We start from the raw sequence: 24772 nt of genomic DNA on the forward strand, positions 1-24772 counted from the left end.
AGGTTCAATGCACAAATAATTACATCTTAAATCAGTGAATTTCAGGTCAATTTTCCAATATAAATCCAGATCGACAAACAACACTATAACCCTTTTTCATATCTCTTCAATTTTCTCCTAATCATTTGCAGTTTCTCTTTTTGTTTCAAACTGTCCACATGTCTACGTTCCTTACAGACTGCTTGACCTCCATGCCTCTTTCTTCTATCTTTCGAACCTTCCAGTCTCCAAATTCCACTGCCCATTTTAAACTTCCATGCTCGTCGCTTCTTTCTTTTGATCTTATTGTCTCTTTCTCGTCCCTTTTTAAAACACTGCCTATTTTCTTTGAACAGTCCTTCTTTGAGTTCAGACCTCTCTCTTTTAATTCCTGCTACTTCGCTAGACAGATCTTTCAAAGCCATACAGTCTCTCGAGTATACTCTTGGTTTCAACATGTCCACGTGTCTGAACTCTCTCGCCTCCACATAGACACTCAATTTTTTTTCCTCCACACATTCTTTGTTCTCTATCATATCCACTTCCTGCGACTCCTTCTCAAACTTTAGTCCCTGTTTCTCCGTCCCTTCTATCTCCACCTGCACATTGTATTTCTTCTTTATCTCCCGGCACGCTTCATCACAGCCTCTCTTTGCCGCCTCTTTGATTGCTCGAATAAACTGCTCCATATCTATCTCCCCAGCTTCCCGATTTCCATCCATTTTCTCCTCGTTTCTTCCTATACTCTCCTTCTCGGTCCTTTCAGTCTCCCGTCACCGCCAAAGAAAAGTTTCTTTCTTTTTTTACAATGTCTTTTGCCCCTTCTTCATTTCATTGCCAAATAAAGGAAAACCGCAGCACCCAATCTTCGTGGTTCTACCCCTCTCGAAGAATCCCTTTACCGCCACGTCCTGGGTCTCTCCCCGGCCGCTTTACATTACCTACTTGGGCGTCAATGTTGGGGGGTCTTTAATCACTTTCCAAGCCTTTCAAACAGCTCCAATTCTTTTCCTTTTTTCAGTCCCAATTGCTCTTACTCCTCTGTGTTGTTTCCATTCGCTTTAATTTGTTAATAGCAGTCCATGTAATTTAAAAACGGGTGGCAGCGTCTCTGGGAACATGGCGGCCATGTTCCTTTCCCGATCCCTCACCCGGCGTCGGGACAGTCCCGGTCACCCCCCCCACGTTGCCGACCGCGGGAGGGGCCAGAAAAGCGTCCCCTGCTCCAGCCCCCACCCCCGGGGGGCTGGTCGAGCGCTGCCGCAATTCGGGAGGCTCAAACAAAGGCAAAGGTGGGACGGGCGGCTCAGAGCTCTGAGCGTCCTCCCGTCGACACGCCATCGTCTTTTTTCAACTTAAGCAACTTACGCAATCTTCAGATTTATGTAACCTTCAAATACACACTTTTAAATATTTGTGTTTGTCACATAAATATATACACATATTTGTGTGGTCATTATCATTTATTATTTTTTGTTTACACTTCGTAGAGATCTTAACTTTGTAGTTTCTTTCCTTTTTGCTGATGTATAATATGCCATACAAATGAAAGATAATAAGACAACAGAAGTTCAGCCATTATATTTGAACCCAACTATTCTCTTCATACCTACCTTCCTGATACTCCATCAACATAAAATGTGTTTTCGTCTTCACTCTGTAGTCTCTCTTTCCTTCTCCTCTCTATGTCATGTCTTAGGTCATTTGGATCTTCTAGAACTCTCACAATACTCTACAAAAATAAATGAAATACTGACCAGTACTTTTGATTTCCCTTTTGTCCCTGCATGAATAACAGTATTACAATAAATCCAGAAACATACGAAATAAAGCAAATAGATCTTGAAAGTTTAGCAACATCAGCTATTCCATTTCCTGCCAAAGCAACAACTGTAATGTTTTAGAATTAGAAGAAGAGTTAGACTTATACCCCACCCTTCACTCAGAGTCTCAGACCGGCTTACAATGTCTTTCCCTTCCTCTCCCCTCAACATGTTAGCTATTTAGCTAAGCCACTTGGCTAGCGAGCGGGATCTTTTTGGTTACGCTCTGTGTAAACGCAGCTACAACTCCTTTCTTAACACTTAACGCTTCTTTTAGCTTCTGGATTTTGTTCTGGCATTGAGAGTGATTTTGTTTACTATCCTGCTCTGTTTTTGTGTATTCAGTGACAGCCCTAATAGCGGACTGGGCGTCTGATAACTCGTTCTGCAAAATTAACAATTTATGTTCCGCCTGGCAGGCCTGATCCTTCCACGAATTGCATTCCTCTAATAATTGGTGAAGTGCAGATGAATTCTGTAAATTTTGCGAAACACTGTCCAAATATTGGGTCTTTCGTAAACTCTCCTTCTCCCGTAACCTATCAATCTGAGATTCTAAATTCTCTATTTTAGTTGTGCATTCCAAACAGCATGGTTTTCTGCTTCTTTCCAAGCAGCCACAATATCCAGTGGCCTGCCTTTTCTATCTGCCCCTTATTTCTTGTAAGCTTTATCTGCTTAAACATCGTAGATGTTTATCTTTTTTATCTGCTTAAACATCTTCTGTTGGATTACTGCCCTGAAAAATATCTGCCTGTAATAAGCCGACAGTTCCTTTAGACTCTACCCAACATTGCAATGGATCTGCTTTTTCCTCATCTTTTTTGCCTATTTGCGTACATTTTGTTATTTTAAATCGCTTTGCTAATTTCTTTTCTGTCAGCTGCCTGGAAGTCTTATTCCCCATTTTGAGATATTCTTTAAAACAACTTAATGCTATAATAAACAATTTAAAATCTGGCGTTTCCTATTGCCGAGTTCAAGTCTTTACAGAGCAATAACTGCCCGCATTCTCCACCATTTCTGTTAGCTATTTAGCTATGCCACTTGGCTAGCGAGCAGGATCTTTTTGGTTATGCTCTGTGTCTGTGAATGGACTTGTTTCGGACAAGGAAAAGACCAGATATTTCTGCAAATTTATGAATTTTATTTAAACATAGCTTCAAATAGCAGCTTTCCATCCTCAGTTGTTTCAAGAAATTACATTTTGCATAGTTCCCTAATTGTTTGTTACAATCTTAGCCAGATAGGCTATAAGCATCATTCGGTGCAACAATAACAATATCTCACCCCTCTTTGAGGCACTTGTAAATACGAATAAGATAACCACCCTCTGGGTTCCTATGGAGACAAAAAGTTGGAACAAGGAGATGGGAGCGTACTCCTATCTCTCTCTGTCCCACCTTCACGTTGCCCACTTTTCTCCTTTTATGTTTTTCCTCCTCGCCTATTCTATTTCCCTGTTGGCCAATCAGAAACTCTGACCTTTAGATTGTCTTCCAATCAGTTGGGTTTCATATTATCTCATCTGTCCTTTAACCAAAATAGTTGTTTTTGCTAGTTTGTTCTTCCTGTGGCTTCCCATATTTGGAGTTCCCCTTTTTCGTTGGGTCATCTTGACCCTTGTGCGATGTCCTTACATAAGGTTTCTTGTACTAAACTTCCTAATTTGGACCTATTTAGTTCTAATGTCCGTCCTTGATTCTGGAAAACACCTTACTTCTCTGACCATAGCTAAAACTCCCATAAACTCTATTCCTACAGTTAACTATATGTATAACATGAGATGTGCATAGTCTAGTGATATAGGTATATATATAAATGTAAGTGAAATGTGAGTGAAAAGATTAAATTATTGTCTTTTGCAGGATAGTAATGTCCCCTCTCTCAGCCTCCTCCCATCTTTGTTGTATATATTTAGTTCAGTAATTATTTACTTAAACAAGCTCAAGCTCAAAACAATTGTTCTGCCAATAAAACATCTGGTATTAGCAGCATGAATCAGCGAAAACTCTTGTGGGTCTTTTTAGCAAAACAGCTTTTGCAAGTTTAACGGCCTGATCTTTCCCAGGCCTGAAGCCTGAACCAATGTTTCAGGTTCATAAGAAGCAAGCTATGTCCCTTTTTCCTGAGAGGCCTTTCCGTAGATCCTTACAAACAGACACCCTGTGAGGTAGGTGGGGCTGAGAGAGCTCTGAAAGAACTGTTCTTGAGAGAACAGCTGAGAGAACTGTGCCTTACCCAAGGTCACCCAACTGGCTGCATGTTGAGGAGTGGGGAATCAAACCTGGTTCTCCAGATTATAGTCCTCCAACTCTTAACCACTACACCAAACCGGCTCTTTGTTAAAATTATTTCAGTACAGCAAGCCTATACATTTTGGACAAATGCAAACAGTGTAGATTGCTTACAAAAGTGACATTTAATTGTCAACATGCCTGAAAATACATTAAGAAAAATCTACATACCTGTCCAGATTCACATGGAACACTTCGTTTTTTCTGAAGTTCTGCCAAAGACATATCAATTCTCCTGATGGAATGAGCACAATTCAACAAAAGTTAGAGGACCAATGGAGACAGGAAAATATTCAACAGACATTGAATCGCACATAAAAAGGTAAAGGTTTCCCTTGCTTGAAAGCCAGTTGAATCCGACTCTAGGAGGCAGTGCTCATCTCAGTTTCCAAGCCGAAGAGCCAGCGCTGTCCGAAGACTTTTCCGTGGTCATGTGGCCGGCATGACTAAACACCAAGGTACATGGAATGCTGTTACCTTCCCACCGAAGCGGTACCTATTTATCCTTCTGCAATTTCTTGCAGAATTTCTTGCACATATACATGCATGCACAAATATATAGTTTAGGGCAAAGGTGAAGGATGGTACAACAAAGAATGGCATCTTAAGCAGATGAAAAAGAACAGGTCTTCTGGCTTACATACCTATTAGCTAGACAATTCTCTGTCCCCTTTTGATCACCCAAGCTATGTTTTTATGGTCCAAAATGCATAGGCCTGAAATGTGTAGTCAATGCTCGAAAAAATCAGGAATGGCTTGTGTTTACACATGCTGGACTGTATGAAAATAGGGCCCCTCATAAGAATTATGTCTAATTTGAGGATGCCATGCAATAAGATAAGCATGCTTGGTGGGCAGGAACCCAACCACCTCCCATTCTAAGTTTTATGTATTTGACCCCAATTTAATTTTCCTTTAATTAAATATCATATTGAATATTGGTAGTTGTCGGATTAACATTTTTATGGAATGCAGCAAAATTTCTAGCAGGCTACAAATTGGGAGGACAAGAGAAGAAAACAGGACTGCCTTTCATAATGAGTGGGGAAAAGCACAGAAGAAAGAGATCATCTTGAGGTGAGTATTCCTTATTAAAGCAGACTGCAGCTAAAGATTGAATCTCCCCAATCTGATGGAAGCTTATCTGGAAATAAATCCCATGAAACACAGTGACATTTACTTCTGAGTCAACTTCCACAGGATTAGGATGTTACTTAAGAGCACAATCTATTTAGGAACTAGTTAAACCTGGATCTGGTAACAAGGAGTACATTAAACCCAGATAAAGTAAAAAAGTATTATATTTTCAAGATTTTGTATCTTAAACTGTGTAGCCTTCTCTAAATATAACAGCTTTTACCTGTGGATTTCTGGATCTGAGTGTCTTTTCACTTCTTTTGTACCTGGCTTATCTTGTATTTTTGAGAAGCGTTCATGTAAAGTCAAGTCAGAAGACTTAAAATAGTTTGCTGTAAAAAGAAGATAAATGAAGATGTTTTTAGCTAGCCCTTGCTGCAGTTTCACAGTTGATAGTATATTGAAGAATGTTTTTAAAGTTATTTATGTGCTTACTCATACAGAATAAAAATTATGTTCGTGGCACATAGAATGTTACTATTCTAAGTATATATGACTTACAAAGATTCCTACATTCATTTGTTAACCACCCCAAAGCAACAGGATTACCTAGAGTCCCATTTCAATACAACTGTTCTACACTGTCTTTCCCAGTACTTCAATTCTAAATTCAATCATTCTCTACCCAAGAGGCAGAGAAATAACTTTTCCTGGATGCCTCTTTGTAAACGATTAGATTTCCTTCTAAATCATGCCACCAATATTAAACATCTATTGCTCCTTAAAACTATTCTCCCAAAGCTCTGTGCAGTCTGCATGATGTTTCACATCTTGGGCGATCCAGAATAATAAAGACTATACTAACTTAATTAGACTACATATAATTTGCATCTCCAACATACTGTAACCACCTTTAACGTGATGGATAATTGTGATGATTTCCTGAGCAAATTCATTTGATGGATTATGTTCTACCTTCTGTGTCACAGATTTTATATGTTCAAATACCGGATGGAAATTTTCAGTTTTTCTACCCACAGCTACTAGATCACACGACATCTGCCTTTCCATGGTATGGCTAGAAGCAGCTCTGGAACAAATTTGCACATGTTTAGAAAATATTCATTTTTTAAAAAATCAACATACTAACAATACATTTAAAAGATTAAATAAGAGAAAAGCAGAACTAAGAATAAGCCAAAATTAAATGAAGGGAAGTTAAATTTCACTTTTGATATATAGTGAACTTCACAGTGCTTTATTCATACACATGGATATAAAAATAGCAATGGCAAATTATGGCAAACTCAAAATTGGGGGGAACCAAAAGTGCAGGTGCTTCTTGTAAATGTTTTTCGCATTCTTCCTCCTCCCACAACCCTCCCTACTTCCCCACATCCACAACAGTTTGTGGATAAAGAGGCAAACGCTTCCCCACATCCACAACAGTTTGTGGATAAAGAGGCAAACGCTTCCAGGGAATGAAGTTCCCTGTCCCGTTTCTTGGTGGTTTGAACTTCTTTTGCAAAGTTGCCTACTAATTGGGTATCAATTTCTATTTTCAAATAAGTCTTGTTCTGGTTAGAAACAGTAATATAATCAAGTTTGCTTGGTTGGGCTTATACCACTGCAGTTCCTTGGCAAAACAAGATTCATTTGAAAACAAAGCTACACTGGTGCTGTAGATTATCAGGATTCCTATTTGCAGCTGATAAGTGTTCAAAGACTGCTCCCAAAAGGGTGTACATGTGATTGCAAAGTACTATCAGTGAGTTTTTTAGGTCCCTACACCACCATTTTGCAGTGAAAAACGGTAACCCCCACATATATCCTTTAACATCCAAGTAATATTGTTCAACCCATCAATTGATGCATGTGGTATTACAATACAGTCTAAGAGTGTAGAAACCCCAAGTTAAACATATATAGATGCTAAAGGAAACTTCACCAAAAGACATGATATACAATTCGTATTGATTGGTCAATCTTTTAGAGCTGTGAATCTGCTTTAGAAACAGTTCTCTGAACTTCTTTAGAACAAGTTCTTTGGAATAGCTTTCTAGAAGATGTCAGATCATCAATAACTTTGTTGGCTAGATTCAAGTCCAGTAGCACTTTAGAGACCAAGAAGATTTTGGGATACAAGACTCTCAAAAGCTTATGCCCTGAAAATATGGTTGTTCTCTAAGGTGCTAATGGACTTGAATCTAGCTGTTCTACTGCAGACCAGCACGGCTCCCCTTCGAAACTTAGTAGGCCGTCAGGAAATTCTGAAGAACAGTCTTGTTCAAGAGGGCCTTCAAAGGAGATTATAGTGCAGTGTCTTATTGAGTAATGTTTGGATGTTTAGTTTTATGAAGATCCGACTTGTGTGCTGTTTTAAATTTATTTCAATTTTATAGTGTTTATTGTTCATGCGCTTCTAAGCACAGGTCTCATTTAAGCGGTCTTAGGCCACCCTCAAGAATAGAAGATGAAATACATTTTTTTAATTTTAAAAATAAAAACTATAACTTTTTGTTTATGCAGGTCCTGTCTTATTGGAAGCCACCAAGAGAGTTTGTAACAAAACATAGATGCAGAGAAGTTAGCCGTGTTAGTCTGTTGCTGCAAAATAGTTAAAAAGCCCAGTAGCACCTTTAAGACTAACAAACTTTATGGTAGCATAAGCTTTTGAGAAACACAGCTCTCTTCATCGGATGCATCCAACGAAGAGAGCTGTGTTTCTCGAAAGCTTATGTTACAATAAAGCTTGTTAGTCTTAAAGGTGCTACTGGGCTTTTTAACTATTTTGTAACAAAACAGGATTTTGAATTCAGATTGACTATGCCAAGCAGTATTTCAATGTACTCAAACTACAGGTTAGGTGCTGGTACTCACTGAAGTTGAACCTGACATACCAAGGATAGATCTCTGTTAACCAGTCAGGGCTGTATCATACTATTATAACTCTGGGGTCCTCCTAACTTGGTCAAAGACCAATTCCAGATGGTGAGGAACAGTATTAACTACCTGTAGATCCCTGTTATTTTGGGGCTGTCTAAACCTCATTGAGTCCACTTTCCTGCACTTTGAGCTCCAAATCATCCCCTACATGTACTTGACCTACACTATGGATTGCTCCTTTCCATATCAACATAAACTCTGCTTGCTCATTCATGACAGTTTTTTCGGCTCTGCAATTTTAGAAGGTTTGAATGCTTGCAAGGCCTTCAAAATCTATTGCCAGGCTCAGTTTTATACCTAAGTAGATTTCTCCCTGTATGCGGAAATCCTGATATATTCAATCTGAGGGCCAATTTATACAATTAGTAGGATAAAATCGAAAATCTTCTTCCAGATAATGGCTGCTACAGGTGGGGGAATCTGATCACCTCAACATAAACAGATACCCTTGTCCTACACACTAAAAAAGCATCTCAAAAGGAGGACTCTAGGCTAAACTCTTTCTCCCTGAAGAGCTAGTTTGGTTTATAGGAAGAAATATTCAAACAAGCAACCTCTTCCCTACCCAACCCACTCTGTCTCACAGACTGAAGTGGTACAGTTCAGCTTTATTACCTGCATATATAAACAGGCTCTAAATGTCATTTACAGAGTCTTATCCAGAGTAAACCACTCTAGATGAAGTAAGGGCTAACAAGTAACTTTTAAGAGACATTAAGGTACCTATTTCTTTTTGTCTCTTCCTGGGAAGTATTAATAAATGCTTTCTATTGACTTCCTTGCATTTTAAGAAGAAAAATGCAGATGGAGTGGATGAGTGAGCCTCTATTCCAGCTGTATCCTTTGAATCACATTGAATGCTGCTGTTAAGAGGATTTCCAAACTCCCTGGAAATGTCTTTCAGAGGACACAAAGGGATGCAGCATGAAGGATGCAGTATATAAAGGCCCAGCGTACAAATGTCACAGAGTACACATTCCTTAAGATCCTGGCTGCTAAACTCCACTATACTGCAGCTTTTTTTTACCAGAGACTTAACATCTTTAATAAACTCTTAAACATGAAAGAGTGAAGCATTATGAAAGCTGAAGGATACAATACCTGTATTTATTTATTTTCTTCATATCCACTTTGACTGTGAGCCTTTCCTTCTTAGTGTGGACATCTGAAACTGTCACATCTGAAACTTTGTGACAGGTGTCACGCTGATGACTACTGGAAAAATCTATTTGCCCCCTAACATCCCCTTCCTTCTTTATTTTTTCCTTTGCTTTTTGATCAAAGGGAATTAGACCAGCATTACTTTTGTAAGATTTAGCACAGGAATTGCACCCCTTCTCTGAAAAATATTTAACAGGTGCTTCAGTACGAGGCTCTTCTGTATGGCTCATTCTTTCATTGTTATAGTGATCTGAATATTTGCTATCCCAAGCCGCTTTAGGATAGTTATATTTTGTGTCTTCCAACTTGACATGCTTTTCTTCTCTGTCATCAGAAACATATTTTCCTCCCTCTGGACGTCTATGACGCTTGTGGCTGTAATCATATGTCAGCTTTGTTTTACAATTGTCATTGTACTCCTTTTCAGCAGGCCGATGAGACTGAAGACCAAGTTTTCTTGGCCCTCCCTTCTCTTGGATGGGTGAAGAGGAATGATCTTGCTTCCATTTCGAATTGCTTGCTATTTCTCTGTCATCATATTTCTCCATTTCTTTAGCCTTTTTAGATGTATGCCCATATTCCCCGTATTCACGATCTTCAGGATACCTGTGTTGACATAAAGTGATTTATACTTGCAGTAAGGAAGAAAATGAGAACTTACGTATGCAGAATGCTGGTAAACACAGGTTTTTTATGTAGAATGTGTCACCCCTTGATCCCTCAAGCCAACAAAGAGGAGGGAAATTATGATCCTCTCATATGCTAACCACCAACAGGATTACTTTAAAAGATAAAATACTCCTCTACCACCAGCAGCCCACAATTAAACTATGTTTTATTATGTTAGGAAAAATGCCTTTCAGAGTAGAAATCTTCTAATATATGGGCAATGGACTTTCCAGCACAAAAATAATTTTAAAAACGGGGCAATTTCTCTACCTCTTCTGCAAAGAACTCCTTGGCATATATTCACCAGAAAATCTTCGAGGTGATTGAGTATACTTGTCTTCTTGTAACTGCTGGTGCCTTAAATCATTTTCATTCCATTTCCTTTCAAACTTACACGAAGTACCTAATGGTCTATGAAAAGCTGCCATTCCTTTTGTGCTTCCAGCAGCTCGAGTATCTTTATGCATTTCTCTTTCTCGTACTTTGGAAGGATAAAAGGGTTGATTATGCTCTTTGTGAGACATTTCTGAATATCTAGAAGTAAACTGGCATCTTCTGCTATTTTCATTCCATTCTGGTAAATGTGTTCTACAAGGTTTATGACTATGTATATCTTCTGAAGGAATTCTTTTCAGAGTCAGTGAATGTGACCGGCTCTCATAAGCTCGGTGGTGGTTAGTTTCATGTGGCATGTATCTAGAATTGACTTGTCCATGTTTCCCATCTTCCATTCTCCATGGCATAGGCTTCTTTGGATCTTTCCGATAACCCTTGTATTCACAGTCATAAGTAAAATGATTGTGCCTTTGTCTGTTGTGTTCCTGATTCCTGAAGGCAGGTGATAGAGACCTACAATATACAGAGAAATATAATTTCAATGTTAAGTGCTGCAATATAAATTCTGTCTGCAAGTTTGATGCTTCATGCAAACTATGTTTAGAACCTCTTCCTCTAGTTGCCAATAGTAGTTTACTGTACTTGGTCAGTTGGAGATGCAGACAATTTTTAAAAAGCCTACAGATAATTTTTAAAAATCACATGCCCTGAAGCAGCGAGAAGCATTCTCAATACAGAACTAGGTCCCTGCATATACATTCTCTCATCACCCATATAGGAGGCTTCTGAAGATTGTATACATAAAAGTGGTAATCTATTATACCACAAACACAGCAGGAGACTGTTTTGTGTTGAACTAACAAGGCTTCCCTGAGTATCCATCACCCCTTGTTCATCCACATCAGTGATTAGCACTTTCAAAGCAGTTAACTAATCGTATTTACAGTTCATAAGTTCTCTTCTTACAACATCACTTAGTGTTCTCTTGCTAGCAAATTAACTGACACCTACATGATATTTAAGCATTTACCTTCGTTTCCATCTCGGTGATCTTGATCTTGATCTAACCATCTTTTCATATGCTTGTCAATTAATTTCTTGAACGTATGAATCTATAAGAAACATAAATAATTGTTCACTAATTGAAACCTGTTACAACTGAAAATACTGACATTTTTTTTTACAAATGACCAGTTAGTTTAAATAATTCCAGAGTATTTTTAATTTATAACACTAACTTTAGAAAAAAGCAAGGCTCACAATACAACTGTAATCATAACAACATTCAAAAAGCATTAACACAGTAAAAACAGTTAACACAGAATATAAAGCCATGCTAAGAACTTACTTCAAAAGGGCCTTAACTGATGTCAGAAGCCTACAGTAGGGAAGAGTAGATATTTTTAATGATTAAAACAAGATGTCTCTGTCTATTAGTGTATCTAAAACCTAAGAGTCTCTGCATGGCAAGCAAGTACACATTGCCTCCACTTTGGACAATTTAAAAAACTCCATTCACAAGCTTTGTGGAATGGCTGAGCCACTCAACCCACACCCTGCAAGGGGGCAATCAACAGAAAACCAACTTTCCAAGATCATAATAGCATCAGAATGAACACCAAAACAACACCTAAGAACAATCCAATTTCATCCTGCAGTCTCCACTAAAGTTTCAGCTCTAACACCTTCAAGCACTGAGGAAGAGATCTTAAAGACGTCGAGTATAGCACTTAAAAACACAGTTTCCATTGGAAAGTCTCTTGGGTTAAGTGATTTAAAGGAATCTATGGCCTTTGTGGATGCGCAGAGCCACTCAAACCTCTCCGCCTATGAGGAGTTTGAGGAGGAAATCTTGCTTTTCAACACACCCTCAGATCTCGAGGCGTCTACCCTAATGGGATCACAGAAAATGACAACTGAGCCCACCCAACAGCTCTATGGGACTCCATCTGATTCCCCCATAAAGGATTCATCATGGATTGTGGATGAATCTGTCGTCCCCTCCTTACACAGAGAGGATAACCCCATCAGCCATTCAGACTGACAGCTGCTGTCCCATGGCAATATCCAAGTTTTGTCTTGGAACATTGCTGGATGCCTATCCAAGAGAACTGATCTCTCTTTTTTGGAATACTTATCTCAGTTTGACATTGTTTTCTTGTAAGAGACCTGGACCCAAACACCTTTGTCTGTGGATGGGTTCTCCACCTGTGTACTATCTGTTTCAGATGCGGGGGAGGGAAGCAGACCTAGGGGAGGATCGGCTATTTTAAGACTTCAGGTTACATCCCTAGAAGCAGGCCTTAGTGCACAACATGCACAGGCCGTAGTTTTAATATTTAACAGGGATTTCATTTCTTAGTTGTTGATGTTATATGTGTGTGTGTGTGTGTGTGTGTGTGTGTGTGTGTGTGTGTGTGTGTATAAACCATATACCTAAATATACTTCCTTTAGATAATAAGCCTAAGCTCTGTGAATACTGGGACTCTCTTGAATATTTTATATTTAGTCAGTCTTCTTTTAAAGTTTCCAGATGCCCATGTTTTGGTAGACGGCAACTCCAATGCCAGAGCTGGCCAATCCAATGAGTCCGTTTTACTTAAGTCATAATGCAGCCCCCCCCCCTTTGAGGATTTCACACTCCCCTAACTTCTTAGGCAGTTTAAGGATGTTAAACCAAAGTGGAAAGGGTTCCGCTTAGCAAAACCAGTCAGTAGGTTAGACCTGTTTATATTGAATAGTTCAGTTAATGGAGATACTCCCAGTGAATATACATTCTAGTCAGCCAGAGGAGCCAGCACTACTGACTATGTTTTAGCCTTGTGTAGACCGTATAATCTGTTTAAGAGTTGGATCACGTCAAGATAGTGACCATTTACCAATTCATTTAGAAAGGCTTCAAAACCTTCCAGTCCATTTAACTGAGAAATCTGATGTAGTTATCACACACTTCTAACTATTAAATGATCAAATGGTCTTAAAATGTAGAAAATAATAGAAAGCCTTTCTCAGCTCCAATAGGATCAACTTTGCAACACACTGACTCTGAGTATTCACTCTGAAGTTACTTTAGAATGTTACACAGAAATTATTAAAGGATGGCCAGATCTGCTTTTTGAAAGCAACACTGCCCCAGAGTACTAGAAAGTAAGATCCCTCTCAAAGCCTTGGTTCGATCACAAATATTTGACAGTTAAAAAACAACAGCTAAGTTTGATACCTACAAGCTATCGAACCTGTCAAAAATCCCACCTGATTTGCTTGCTTAAAAACAATACAAAAAAACCAAAATAAAAAGAGAGAAGCACTCAATACAGCATAGCTTCAACTTAACCAGGCCACCAAACTTAAAGAGTCCTCTCCCTTTTGGAAATTAGTTTCTGGCGATTTCGATTCAGATGTTTCGAAATGCTCCTGTGAGATTTCCACAAATACCTGGGAGGCCCATTTATTTGGACTTTATGTTGCAGAGCCTACCCTAGCGTCTTGGCCTCCTGACCCCCGGTTTTGGTCTCAGAAATTAAGAGGCTTGTAGCCCAGCTAAAGCTGGGGAAGGCCCCCGGGAGTCATCTGATCCCACCAGAGCTGATTAAATCGGATATTAACTGGTGGGCACCTGTCTTAGCAACTCTTTTTACTTATATTGATCAAACTGCTCAGATTCCTAGTGACTGGGTGTGGCTGTTATCATCCCGATATATAAAAAAGGGGTAAGATCCAACCCTTTCAGCTACTATCCAATCAGCTTGCTCAGTGTGGCAGGCAAGTTATATGCCAGACATCTGTATTGGAAGCTATGGGACTGGTTGGACAGGGAGAACATCTTAGCGGAGGAACAGGCAGGATTCAAAAGTGGTTGTTCTACAATGGACCAATGCCTGATTCTGCATCATTTGATGGAGAAATACATTGCTAGATGTCATGTCTGCCCCCGACCCGGTGCCTGGGAGCTCTGAAACTGAGGACTCCGTGCCTTTAACACCATCGGAGGCACGGGAGTCTTTATCAAACCTAAGTACCGGAAAGGATGAGCACCAGCCTCCAGAACAGCCTGCACCTGGAACTGATCAGGCAGTGCCTGGCCCCAGCAGCACACCCGATTCTCCGCCACCTGTTGACCGGCTAGGGATCGGAGACGCCAGGACTTGGCAACCAGATGCAAAGAGGCACGCTTGCGCAGTCGGAGATCAATAACCCCGGAGTTCTAGCAGGATCAAAGACTTCGCGAGGCAGTGCTAATGAGGCACTAATGTTAACAACCCAGCGAGCTATTTGAATAGGTTATGAAAATATGGCGTATAATAAATTCGAAGTAAGATCCCATTCTTCTTTTTTCCTTTCAAGCAATAAAGTATTTGTAATCCATTTACAGAAGTATAGTTAGTTATAGCCCTTATTAAAAGGTAAAGGTTCCCTTGCTCGACAGCCAGTTGAGTCCGACTCTAGGGTTGCGGTGCTCATCTCTGTTTCAAAGCCGAAGAGCCAGCGCTGTCCGAAGACATTTCCGTGGTCATGTGGCCAGCATGACTAAACACCAAGGTGCACGGAACGCTGTTACCTTCCCACCGAAGTGGTACCTATTTATCTACTTGCAATTTCTTGCTTTCGAACGTCTAGGTTGGCAGGAGCTGGAACTAGAGACGGGAGCTCACTCCGTCATGCAGCAACTTGGGTCTTGAACTGCTGAACTACTGACCTTCCACAGCCTGCAGTTCAGTGTCTTAACCACTTGCGCCACCGCAGCTCCTAATAACCCTCATTAGAGTGGAGTTAATTATAATCCTGTACAAGATCTTCATGTATTTCCAAATGCTTTGCTTATAATTCCAAGAAAAAAATAATAATTTTGTTACTGCTTCAATCAAGCCCAAAGTCAAATAAAACCAATTTTTCTCAAATGTTATATTTCATTGGATGATATTATAATCTCAGACAATAGCCTTTTCTTTGCTTTTTTGCCCCAGAAACCATTTTAAAAAGAGAAAGTCGCTTTAAGATCTTTTCCTAGCTGTTTTTAGGAGGAAGGAGAGGGGAGGAAGGAAAGTTCTTCATCCCTCCCTTTGTCTCGTTAAACTTTAAAGGGACTTATTGATGGGTAGGTGATTCTCTGATGTTGTTGCGTTTAAGTGTACTCACGGTGTTATTCTTCATCAATGGTATGGATGAGGTGTAAAACTTTCCCCCCTTTGCCCAGATAGTCACAGCTGCACACCCATGTCTGACATGGGTGCTCTCAAACAGCTCTTGACTTGGGGCGATCTAGGGCTCTCGCCTGCTTGCTGCCACTTGCAGGGGAGTACAAATGAAGCCCGTTGCAATGCGCTCCTCTTTGGGGAGCTCCTTGGAGTTTGGGAACCCCTGAACTCCTCTAGAAGAGCCGACGATCCAGCCGTGACACGGGAGAGCCTCCCGGTGCGACTGTTCTCGCCTTGCCAAATCCCAGAAGAGCCAGGGGGCCACAACCTTTTTGGAACTGCAGGCACTTCTGAGAGAGGAAAGTGGGTGCCATAACAAAATGGCTGTCACAGGACAGAGAGCTATGCATAAAACATCACAGAAAGAGGCTACACATAAAACTCTGATTGGTATTAGCCTTTAAAATACTGTGGTTTTAAATGCTTATCAAATTTATCATGCTGCTCAAGCTTGTATTTAAGGGACAGTGAGCTTTAGCTCTTGGACATATACAAGAATTCTTGCACATATGGCAACATTTCTAAGTGTACATTATATTTTACTAGAAAATATGAATGCCAGCCTTTTATTAATATAGAAGAAAGTACAAGGATGCATACAGGAGCACCGCTGGGATAGGACTGAATATATCCCCCGTTCAGTAATTTGGGATGACAGGCAATGCCCCCCACACGGATGACCATCTGGTTGCAGGGATGGAAATTTCACTTTTAAAAAGCAATCATTTTAACTAACAATCTTATCACTTAAATGTTTAAACATGGATACACTTGCAAATTTCTATACTCTTCAAAATTTCTGCCTCTTCAAAAAACATTCCTGAGCATCAACAAGCTCAGTGTCTTGCCCTGACTTGAATACCCCAGATAAGCCCGATCTTGTCAGATCTCAGAAGCTAAACTGGGGTGACCCTGGCAAGTAGTTGGATGGGAGACCTCCAAGGAATACCAGGGTCATGATGCAGAGGAAGACAATAGCTAGCCACCTCTCTGAAACGTCCAAGTCCCACTAGGGGTCAACAGAAGTCAGCCATGGCTTCCAGGCAGGTATGTGCGCACACGCACACACAAAATACAAAAAAATTCAAGCTCACAATCTTGCCTACAATTATATCATTAGCTCTGCTACCAATTTTTCTTAAGAAAAATTAACATGTTAACATCTCAGTGTCAGTCTTGTGCCTAAATGATTAATTGTAAAAGCAGCATTGGAGAAAACACATGTTCTGCAAGCACAAAACTTTGCTAGTTCATGCAATTCATTAAATTGTTTAGCTGGCCCCTCTTAAAGAGTTTTTACATATTTATATTGTATGTATTGATACCGTATTGTAATTGTTTTTAATCAATTATGTTTTAAGTCTTTGTATGTCCTAAGAGGAGCTGCGGTGGCTCAAGTGGTTAAAACGCTGAACTGCAGGCTGTGGAAGGTCAGTAGTTCAGCAGTTCGAGACCCGGGTGCTGCTTGATGGAGTGAGCTCCCATCTCTAGTTCCAGCTCCTGCCAACCTAGCAGTTCGAAAGCAAGAAATTGCAAGTAGATAAATAGGTACCACTTCGGTGGGAAGGTAACAGTGTTCTGTGCGCCTTGGTGTTTAGTCATGCCGGCCACATGACCACGGAAACGTCTTTGGACAGCGCTGGCTCTTCGGCTTTGAAACGGAGATGAGCACCGCAACCCTAGAGTCGGATTCGACTGGCTTTCGAGCAAAGGGACCTTTACCTTTACCTATGTCCTAAGAATGTTGTAACCTGCCTTGAGCCTGCTGTGCAAGGGAAAGAGGGATAAAAGTCTAAATAAATAAATAATGGTTTCCCAAATCTTGGGAAACGCTATGCTTTAACTTCCCTATTATAACAGACTGCATTCTAATGAGAGGAAAAGTTCCACTGCTACTCTTTCAGCAGACAGAACACTATGGAACTGTTGCACTCTTGCAATGGACTTTATCAGAACAGGGGGGAGGAGCAGCCATCAGGGCTGGGCAGCATCTCTGTGGCATGCCCACCCAGATGTAAACACAGCATGATCAGATATGAAGTCAGGCCACCTGGCAACAGATCAGCCACCCCCTCCTTACTTCCCCACAGCTCAAAACAGAAGGACTGACTGGAGTACAAAACAGTGCAAAGAGAAATCAGGACTCTGTCACGAAGTCCTCAGATAATTGCATTGCCAAAGCAGTAAACACTAGCAGCGTTGAAGACTGCATACAAAAAGGAGAAACGTTTTGGTTGCAAAATAATTTTGGCAGGTTTGTTTGAACAGCAATATATAAACATTAAACAAATCCTTATCACTGAAATGATTAATAATTTATATCCCTAGGTTGCAGTCAGTTCACTTTGTCACAGAATTCAAAGGGAGTCGCTAGGGACTGAGCAAACCTCCATCTACATAACTGCACCTTTGCACTTGCATCTCCCCATTCTCAGGTCTGCTTCTCTTCTGATGCTAGAAAATGATGGAATCTTAGGCTTTTAAGAGTTTGACAAAGAATACTGAGAACAGGCCATGACAGATTTATGGATGCTTCATAATCTTTTGAACAACAATATCTGTTTCTAATATATCAGATAGCAAAACATCTCCCCTCCCCCTCAAAAAACCAACTCTGGATTCTGGAATATGCTTAATTTCAAGTATATTCATGTCCATGATTTCAGTTGGCATTACAGTGTTGATGAGGCAGAGAAAGTGAATAGAGCCACAAAAAACAGTCAAATAAAATTGGATTTATTTTCAGCTTGTGCAGCTAGCTTTTATTCTGGACAGAAGGCTGCATGGGCTGAAGGGGGGGGTGTCTTCAGAGGGCCATATGTGACTAGGGGTGTGCATTCGGATCTACCCGAGCCAAAAATATACTCAAAAAAGACCTTAGCAATATCTTACCTTACTGGCTACCAGTGTTCCCTTTAAGCTGGGTCAGTGTGAGCTAGCTCATAGCTTTTTAGCCTCTGACTCACACATTTTTGTCTTAGCTCAGGAAGGATGGTGCCAGAGCAAACTAATCTATGCAGTAGCCAAATCGCTCACTCACAACTTTAATGCCAGGAGCTCACAAAGTAGAATTTTTGCTCACAAGACTCAACAGCTTAGAGGGAGCACTGCCGGCTACCCGAGCAAAAAATATACCAAAAAATATTAGCAATATTTTGGGGTACATTTTGGCTTCCCAAATGTATCTGGGTTTTCTCAGGAAAAGTGTGTGTGGGGGGGGGGGGAATCCCAAATATATTTGGCAACTACTGGTAGATCCGAAAATATTGGAGAGGTGGGAGCAGATTTCTCCTGCCTCTCAGCTGTTTGTTGGGTTTCTACTGCAGTCCTTTAAAGTTTAAAGGGACTGCAGAAAACAGCCCAAGGATCAGCTGTGCTGAGGGGAGCAGACTGTTCCCACCAGCTTGGCTTGAGGCTGGCTTCTCTTGCAGCCCCAGTCTGACTGATCATTGCCCTTTTTTGTGCCTATATAAAACTAATGCCAGGCACCTCCACGATGATTACCTACGAATAAGCACAGAACATGAACTACTCAGAAGTTCACCCACAACACCAAAACTGTAACTTGACCACAAAATTGTTTTCCCTGTTCATGAACATTTAACTTAGGAAGAATGCTGGGCAAACAAAAAGTTTGTAACCACCATTATCAACACTAAGTAAAGGTTTCCCTTGCTCGAAAGCCAGTGCTCATCTCCATTTCCAAGCCGAAGAACCAGCGCTGTCTGAAGACGTTTCCGTGGCTGGCATGACTAGACGCCGAGGTGCACGGAATGCTGTTTCCTCCCCACTGAAGCAGTACCTATTTATCTACTTGCAATTTCTTGCTTTCGAACTGCTAGGTTGGCAGGAGCTGGGACCAGAGACGGGAGCTCACTCCGTCATGCGGCACTCGGGTCTCAAACTGCTGAACTACTGACCTTCCGGTCTGCTGTTTAGCATCTTAACCATTGAGCCACTGCAGCCCTTTTATCAACAGTCCAAAGTAATGTACTGCTGTTTTGCTGTGAACCTTTCACAGGACAGAAGTACAAACAACATTCCGGATCTGTAACTGAATCTTCTGATGTGTTATTTAATTGTGTTTTTTTTAAAAAAAAAAAAAACAACCACCAGGAAAGGAGACATTTGGACTGCAACCTCAGCAATGGGGCAGGTCTAACCATCCTCATCCCCCATGACTGCTTTTAGAGAGTAAAAAGAGCAGTTCTAAACTGAGTTACATCCTCCTAAATCCATTGAAAAAATGGGCTTAAATCTGTTTATGACAGCACTGTACTTACACAGAGGGATTCCCCAAAGTTATATCTAATTTGGCCTCCATTAGGGGGTCCAGTGTATAAGGATCTGGCTATATTTCAACTCTGACCATAACTGCTTGAAGCTTTTCCTTCACCAAACATACACAGGATCATTACTGAGGTAAAATCCTCATTTTCTCTGTGCCTGAACAAGCTTCTCAAATAGCCATTTGAACTACATTTTAACATTTTTGTATTTCAAATTTATATTTGATGGAAAATATAAATCTTTTGTTTATTAATAGGTTTACTCACATTATTAGGTTCATCAATTTATATGCCTTTATCAGAACAGCTGGACTGAGCATACTGGAAACTTGAGATAAAATCTGTAAACGTTCTAGAATTAGTGGCCAGGATCTAGAGAGCTATTACAGGGATGTATTTTATAATGTTCTTACCACTGAAGGAAGGATGTTCTTTCTCCTGTGACCAACAGAATCCATGGCCAGTGGAATCCCATGCCTCATCACAAACTGCTTTTGCAATTTCCTAGATTCCAACGCAGTTTGTCAGATGGGCAGCTGCTCAAAACACACACACAAGCCCTGAAAAACTATCTTTCTCTAGTCAAGGGGTCTAGTGTCTGCTTATTAATCTTACAACTGAATTTTTAATCTCAGAAAAATGGTAACACAAAGACTTCTATCCAAACAACCAGTGACCTCCCATATGAAATCTAAACATCCGAAGCATATACAATAGGAATTTAGTCACTGAAGATCCCTCTTTCACTTGTTCAAAAATGCCAGAGATTGAGTGCCTTCCAGATCTTTTTACTGAGGCTCAGATTTCTTTTACTAGAGAATTTTAATAGGTTTAGATATGTTTCTAAAAAGTTATACATTTCAAAAACTCCCTTGTTTTTCCCTCAAAGACCCCCATTTAATAGGACATGGGTCTGGACTCAGCAGTTCCCTAATATTGTGTTTTTATTATGTTAGCCACCCTGAGCCTGCCTTGGCGGGGAGGGTGGGGTATACATTTAAGGAAATAAATAAATAAATAATACGTGCTCACACACAGGAGTGCACTTTGGTAGTGTTTTCCCCTTACCATTAAGAGCACTGGCAGATATAGGACTGGATTCCACCAATCATTTCTGCATGCACAAAGGGAAGGGCAATTTTGCAGCCCCTCCTCCATGGCAGACCACTGTCTTCCCCTTAATGCTGATCACGGGAATCTTGTCCCTGGGGGGGGGGGGAAGCGGAGAAGAGAGCACATTTTGGGCTACAGCAGGAAGTGTAATACAGAAACATTGTGTTCTGTTGATGGAAATCCTTCTGTCAGTGGAGACTTTTGGCAGGATCTCAGCCACTGTGTATTAGCATTATCTTCTCTCTTCACTGTTTTATTTTTAAACGTATTTTTAGAAGCTTATTTTCTGCTTCTAAAGTACCTACCCAATGGATGAGTGGCATTCCCTTGTGCTTTACAATTTCAATAATACATCCTAAACTTCAAGACCCATCTCTACACAGTTGTCACTTATGAGTAAAAAAACTTTCCTGCTCCTTGTCCCAAATGATTACAGAAAGCCAAGAAAATCATCGTAAAAATCACAGCTCTACCAAAGTAGAAGTTGGATATGTGTGACTCAAGTCACAGCCAAGAAATAGCCTTCTTGCTCAAATCAGCATGCAGACACATTGGTAGCGTGGGAAAGACTGACATCATGCTTTGGGATAAACAGAGCCAGCATAATTTCAGTGCAGACACTCCTTTTGCCTTGTGGAAAGAAATTGTTCATATATTTTAATGCTGGGCCTTTAAAATTCACCCTGAAGTCAAGTAATTTAACATCTTGACAAGTAGTTTTCAGGAGAAGAAAACAGTTTACAATGGAAATTGCTCATAATTTGTTTTGCTATTCTTCAAAGACAACTGAACAATAGTTTAAAATCTGTCCAAAATCTGTAATCCTAAAACCCTTTCAGGCAAGACAACTTGGATCTTCGCCTTGCTTCTTTAAACTCCAACAATTAGAACACAGGAAACAAGGATGTGTTTCAAGGCATAGTTCTGGACAAGAAGCATCATACATCGGATGTTTTTTTAGATTTAAAGATATAATTAAAAAGCTTTTCCAAGGGCTTACTCTCATTCATTGTGACTTCAACTTTTATGGAAGATGTTGACTGCCAAGACAAAGACAGGTCTGCTTGAGGCAAGTGGGTGGATATTGTGGGATGCTTTCATATTTCTGAAAATCCTTTATAAATATATACATGAATAAAACCCATTGTTGTCAGTGCAGGTTAGAAATCCCTAACATTTGAATCAGATGTAAAATGTAGTCCCTTTTTGACTGTGATCAGAGGCTCTCTCTGTAAAGGCAGATGAAAACCAAAACCATGCTAAGGTTGAACATTTATGCACACACTAGAGTAACTAAAAATACCATGAATAAAATTTGAGGCCAACATACACTAGGCCCAAAATGCAAGATTTCTGAATGACAGAACATGGTTGAGTAGCAATGATAAATCTTTGTAAATCGCCCAAAGAATGTGGAACCAATTGCATTAATTGAGGATGTAGTTAAAAAGCAGCCTATAAAAACTTCTGTTAAAACATTAACAAGTTCAGGATCTATCTAGCTCACATACATATTCTTACATATTATTAGCTCTGTGATAAGAAGAGTAATCAGAAGTACATCCACAAGCAGCCAAGGAAGTCCAATAGAAATCAAGAAGGTTAACTTTTGGACAAACAAGCACTTTTACATTAAGGACACCAACCAGGAATAAAGTAAGTAAACTTATAAATGTAAAATTTCCAGAAAATCTGAATCCATGGGGGAAAAAATACCCCCCTTTGGGTTTTGGGAGGGAGGAACCCAGAAAATTGGAAGGAAACCAAAATGTGTGCAACTTATTTTTCTAACATACCTAAAGCTATTTTCTAACATAAAATGCATAATTTATACAAGTCTACTAATTGGTATATCTATGGAATTTTAAAGTATAAATGCCTTATTTTTCTACCTGCTTCACCTTATACTGTTAGCACAATTTACACGCTCAAAAAATACTTCATAGGAGTTTTCTTCAGTACTCCCCAACATTTCTAAATTTTTAATGGAAAAACTGCATACAGTTTTGCAGTCCATGTTATAAATTCTGAGTGAATAAAACCTTGTCTTAAAGGTATTTCACTCATCTAAAAAAAATTCAAAGATGTGGTTTCCATTTCTTCCCCAATCTCCCAATTTTTCCATTGGGAAAAATGATTGCTATATACATGAATAAAACCTTGCCTTAAAAATAATTTCAAAGAAAAAAACCCACATTTCATAGGATTTTTCCAGTGCTCCCCAAACCTTCCCAATTTTTCTGTTGAAAAAAATTGAAAAAACTCTTTGGACCCCCCCTTTTCTGTCCCCCCCCCCGTCTTCACATCCCAAAGTCAGCCAAAACCCATAGTTTAAAAGAAAGAATCTGTGATCTGAATTGTTTTATTGGTTTCATTCTTAGCCTGTGCAATATTATACATGTTGTGGAATTTGGGCTGGATTGAGTCTCAGTCCTCTGCTAAAACTCTGCAAAACCTCTGTACACCTATACTTTAATATCTATAGTAATTAGCCTATATATTTGAAACTTTGGTTCTGTTCTACTTTCAGGAATCCTCAGGACTCTGCTGAGTGCTGTGGCCTCCACTGGACACAAAATTTGACTCACATGGCTTTTGTTTACTGGGAATGTTTATATTTTACAGCAGTCAGAAGTCACTACCAAATTTTACATACATAGGGTATCTGAAGCTAGCTTCCAAGGACTCTTGATTCGGTGAGTCACCCTAAATTAACCCAGCTTTCCTTTACTTGCCTAACCCCAGAGATAGAAAGAAAGGGGCTGACTTTGTTGTATACATCAGATATATGTCAAATGCTCGTCACAAACTTGATTGACAGTAACATTAGCTTCAATGGGTGAAAGAAGGTACTTAATGTCTGATTTTAGTCTTGTTCCGGGTTGTTCTGATCAACTACCCCAAGTTATGCCTCTTGGTAGAACAACCAAGGATATCCTTTATAGAATTACAAGTGCGCTATTTATGTACTGGAGTTGTGTTGAAATATTCTATGCTGAATATTGAAATGCTACAAAAATGTTTTCTGACTTAAAGAGTATGTAATGAAATAAACTGTGTCCTGATTTAGAACAACTGCCCCTCTCTTGATGCAATTAGGAAGCTAGCTTCTCTCCCTCCTCAAAAATGAACAAAGTGGGAATGAGGGTGCATGAAAAGGTTCCTGCACCCCTCATTTCCCCAACAATACAGTTACTTAGGAGGAAGTTCAATGGAAACCAATGGGATTTCCTTTGGAGTAAACATTCTTATCTTTTAACAACGGACTGGGGGTGGGGGTGGGGATAAACAGGAGAAAATTCACAAGTACTCACTTGCAGAACAAATGCAAACAGCCAGAGCAGGATACCATGAGGCACATGAGCTCTTGCCAGCAGTCCTCGCTAATAACACAAGCAACTGGAAGCCCAAGGCCACAAACCCAAAACATTTCTTTCCCTTTTCCCACACTTGCTCAGGATGAGGGAGCACATGCTGCAGTCACTCTCTCATTCCCAGCAAGCACACATGCTCCTGCTCCCCTTGAAAAGAGGAGACAGCAACAGAGGATTAGTAATGCACCTAGCTAGTTGTTTGTTTATTTATCTCCTTCATTTATACCCCAACTTTCTCCAGAATGGAGACACAAAGCATCTTACACTGTTCTCCTCCACTTTATCCTCACAACAGCCCTGTAAGGTAGGTTAGGTGGAGTGTGTGACTGGCCCAAGGTCACCCATCGATCTTCCATGGCACAGTGCAGATTCAGACCTGAGTCCCCCAGATCCTAGTCTGACACTCTGAGCACTACGTCATTATGCACAATGTAAGGAAAAGGGAAGAGGGAGGAAACCTCTCGCAGTACAAGAAGTACAAACTGCTGCAACCATCCTTCCTGAGCTAAAAC

General features: G+C 40.1%; 1 protein-coding gene across 3 annotated transcripts in view; it reads right to left on the minus strand.

Moving 5' to 3' along the window:
• The window catches only part of LOC107105607 (chromosome unknown open reading frame, human CXorf23), a 53030-nt gene that overhangs the window by 20599 nt on the left and 7659 nt on the right, over nt 1-24772 (minus strand). For 2 of the 3 annotated variants that reach the window (XM_015405604.1, XM_015405606.1), the window contains exons 2-8: nt 11319-11400; nt 10223-10801; nt 9224-9889; nt 6088-6266; nt 5460-5568; nt 4271-4334; nt 1593-1711 (exon numbers count right to left, since the gene is read on the minus strand). In XM_015405604.1, coding sequence (XP_015261090.1) covers nt 1593-1711; nt 4271-4334; nt 5460-5568; nt 6088-6266; nt 9224-9889; nt 10223-10801; nt 11319-11359 — 1757 coding nt within the window. In that variant the 5' untranslated portion in view covers nt 11360-11400. Of the gene's footprint in view, nt 1-1592; nt 1712-4270; nt 4335-5459; nt 5569-6087; nt 6267-9223; nt 9890-10222; nt 10802-11318; nt 11401-11636; nt 11667-24772 lie in introns of all 3 variants that reach the window. The other variant, XM_015405605.1, reaches the window with a different exon arrangement.

The sequence above is a fragment of the Gekko japonicus genome, unplaced genomic scaffold, assembly GCF_001447785.1.
Source record: "Gekko japonicus isolate JY-2015 unplaced genomic scaffold, Gekko_japonicus_V1.1 scaffold3280, whole genome shotgun sequence".
In the NCBI taxonomy this organism is placed as follows: Eukaryota; Metazoa; Chordata; class Lepidosauria; order Squamata; family Gekkonidae; genus Gekko; species Gekko japonicus.